At 58.5% G+C, this 1,996-nt stretch overlaps 1 protein-coding gene across 1 annotated transcript in view; it reads left to right on the forward strand.

Annotated features, from left to right (window-relative positions):
- Positions 1-1,893: 1,893 nt before the first annotated feature.
- KCNQ3 (potassium voltage-gated channel subfamily Q member 3) overlaps positions 1,894-1,996 on the forward strand; it is a 189,565-nt gene continuing 189,462 nt past the window's right edge. Inside the window, exon 1 of the mRNA XM_057379067.1 lies at positions 1,894-1,994. Coding sequence (XP_057235050.1) covers positions 1,894-1,994 — 101 coding nt within the window. The remainder of the gene's footprint in view (positions 1,995-1,996) is intronic.

Below are 1,996 nucleotides of genomic sequence, written 5' to 3' on the forward strand. Positions count from 1 at the left end.
ATCCCTGGGGGTTGCAAAGGTTCCAAATCGGATGGTGACTGAGACACATTAATGCTGGAGCTTGCAGAGCTGAAGGAAGAAGTGTTTTTTCATCTTTGGCACAGAATCTGCTCAATTTAGATGCTCAGAGGGTGAAATACGGCAGGGAAAACAGCCTCTCTTCCACCCAGCTATGAATGAAGAAGTGCCATTTTTGAGTGACCTGGAATAGTCTGGTCCAAAGTACTATGGCCTGTGGTGGGTCCAAAAATCCCCTCCAGCAGCTCCCTTTGCATCTGTTGTCCTTCCTGGTGTGTGAAACACGGGAAAGACTGCTCAGATCTTAAATCCCTTGGGAACGGAACAGGAGCAGATAAGAGTAGGTGGCAAATCTGCTTCTCTTATGAGTCTGGAAAGGCTCTTGGGTGTTCTGGCATCTCTTCAGGAGATACCAGGAAAACTCCCCCATCTGGAGGAGGAGAACCTCCCATGAAAACAACCAGCAATCTGTAAGGTTTTGTATTTTATTTTATTTTATTTTATTTTATTTTATTTTATTTTATTTTATTTTATTTTATTTTATTTATTATTTTTAATATTTAATTTTAAATTTATTTCATAATGTATTTCTTTTTTTTTGCACTTTATTTTGTTTCCAGACCCTTTCTATCCTCCAAAGGTGTAGCTATGCGAACGCTCAGCCCTGAAGGCAGGTTTTTACTCAAGAGCAGCGCTCAGAGATGTTTCTCGTGCGTTGTGGCAGAAATCCGAGGGCACCAAAAGGGGCACAAAAAAGCTTGTCTCTTCCCTCCTTTAATACAGCCAAGAAGCTGAAAGGAAAAGGGTCCAGGGCTGATGATCACATCCCGTCAGGTTTTAGGTCCGCAGATTGGACCAGGGTGCGGGTTCACATGGCAAAGCGGACAGAGGGGGGTTCTTGGGTCGCACGGGTCGGGGCGAACCCCTCGGGTCTGCAGCTGGGCTGGGGAGCGGCGCCGCTCCCCGCAGGACCCACCCGGGAGGGGACAGAAGCGGCATCTCCCGCGAGAACCCCGCACAAAAAGGGGTTTTTTTGCACATCCGCGGTGTGGGGAACCCTGGCCGTGCTGCCCCCAGCCCCGCTCCGCGGGCGGAGGCTCCGGCTCGGCTCGGAGCGATCCGCAGCGGCAGCCAGCGCCTCCAGCCGCCCATCCGCCGCCTCTCCCGGCATCCTTCATCCCCATCCTCCGCTCCTTCCTGCTTCGGCGGTGGAAGCAGCCCCCCGCCGGGGGCCGGGGATGCCCTCCCCTCCTCTCCCTCCCCTCCAGCCGCAACGGGGGAGGGGGGCTGTGATGCTGCAGGGGGATCCCCGGGAGTCGAGCGGGGTCTCCCCTTCCGCCGGCTGCCGGGATCTCCCCGCTCAGCGCCGGCGGCCCCAGCGGCGGCTGCTGGGGGGTGGCAATCGGGGGGCGGGGGGCGAACGGGGGCAGTTGCCGTGGCGGGGGACCGGGGCCGGTGTCCCCCACACCGCCGATGACTCGACAGCCGGGGCTGGGGGAGCGGGGGGCGGGCGCCCGGCTATTTGCTGGCTGCATACAATGGGCCACTCCCTAACGTGAGGGCTGGGGGGAGGCAGGAGCTGGGAGGAGGAGGAGGAGGAAGAAGGGGGGGAGGAAGGGGCTCGGGCATCGGGCTGGTAAATAAACTCCGCGATGATTCCCCTCCCTCTCGCCGGCCCAGGTGCGCGCCGCGCTCCCGCCCGCCCGCTGCCCGCCGGCGGGGGTGACCTGACGGGGATGTGACCGCCTCCCCTGCCCGCCGCTTCGCACCCCTCCCTCCATATATCTATATATATATACAGACATACACAGATGAATATATATATATAAATATATAGAGAAGTCATTTTGGGGGGAGGGGCGGGGAGCTCGGATCATGGCCCTGGGGCTCCCGGGGCTGCCGCCGCCGATCTGTAGCTCGCCTCCGGGGCCCGCCGGCGACCATGGGGCTGAAGGCGCGGCGCGGCGCTGCGGGCGGT

This window comes from Malurus melanocephalus, unplaced genomic scaffold (assembly GCF_030028575.1).
Source record: "Malurus melanocephalus ecotype Western Australia unplaced genomic scaffold, MMel_1.1 scaffold_385, whole genome shotgun sequence".
NCBI lineage: Eukaryota > Metazoa > Chordata > Aves > Passeriformes > Maluridae > Malurus > Malurus melanocephalus.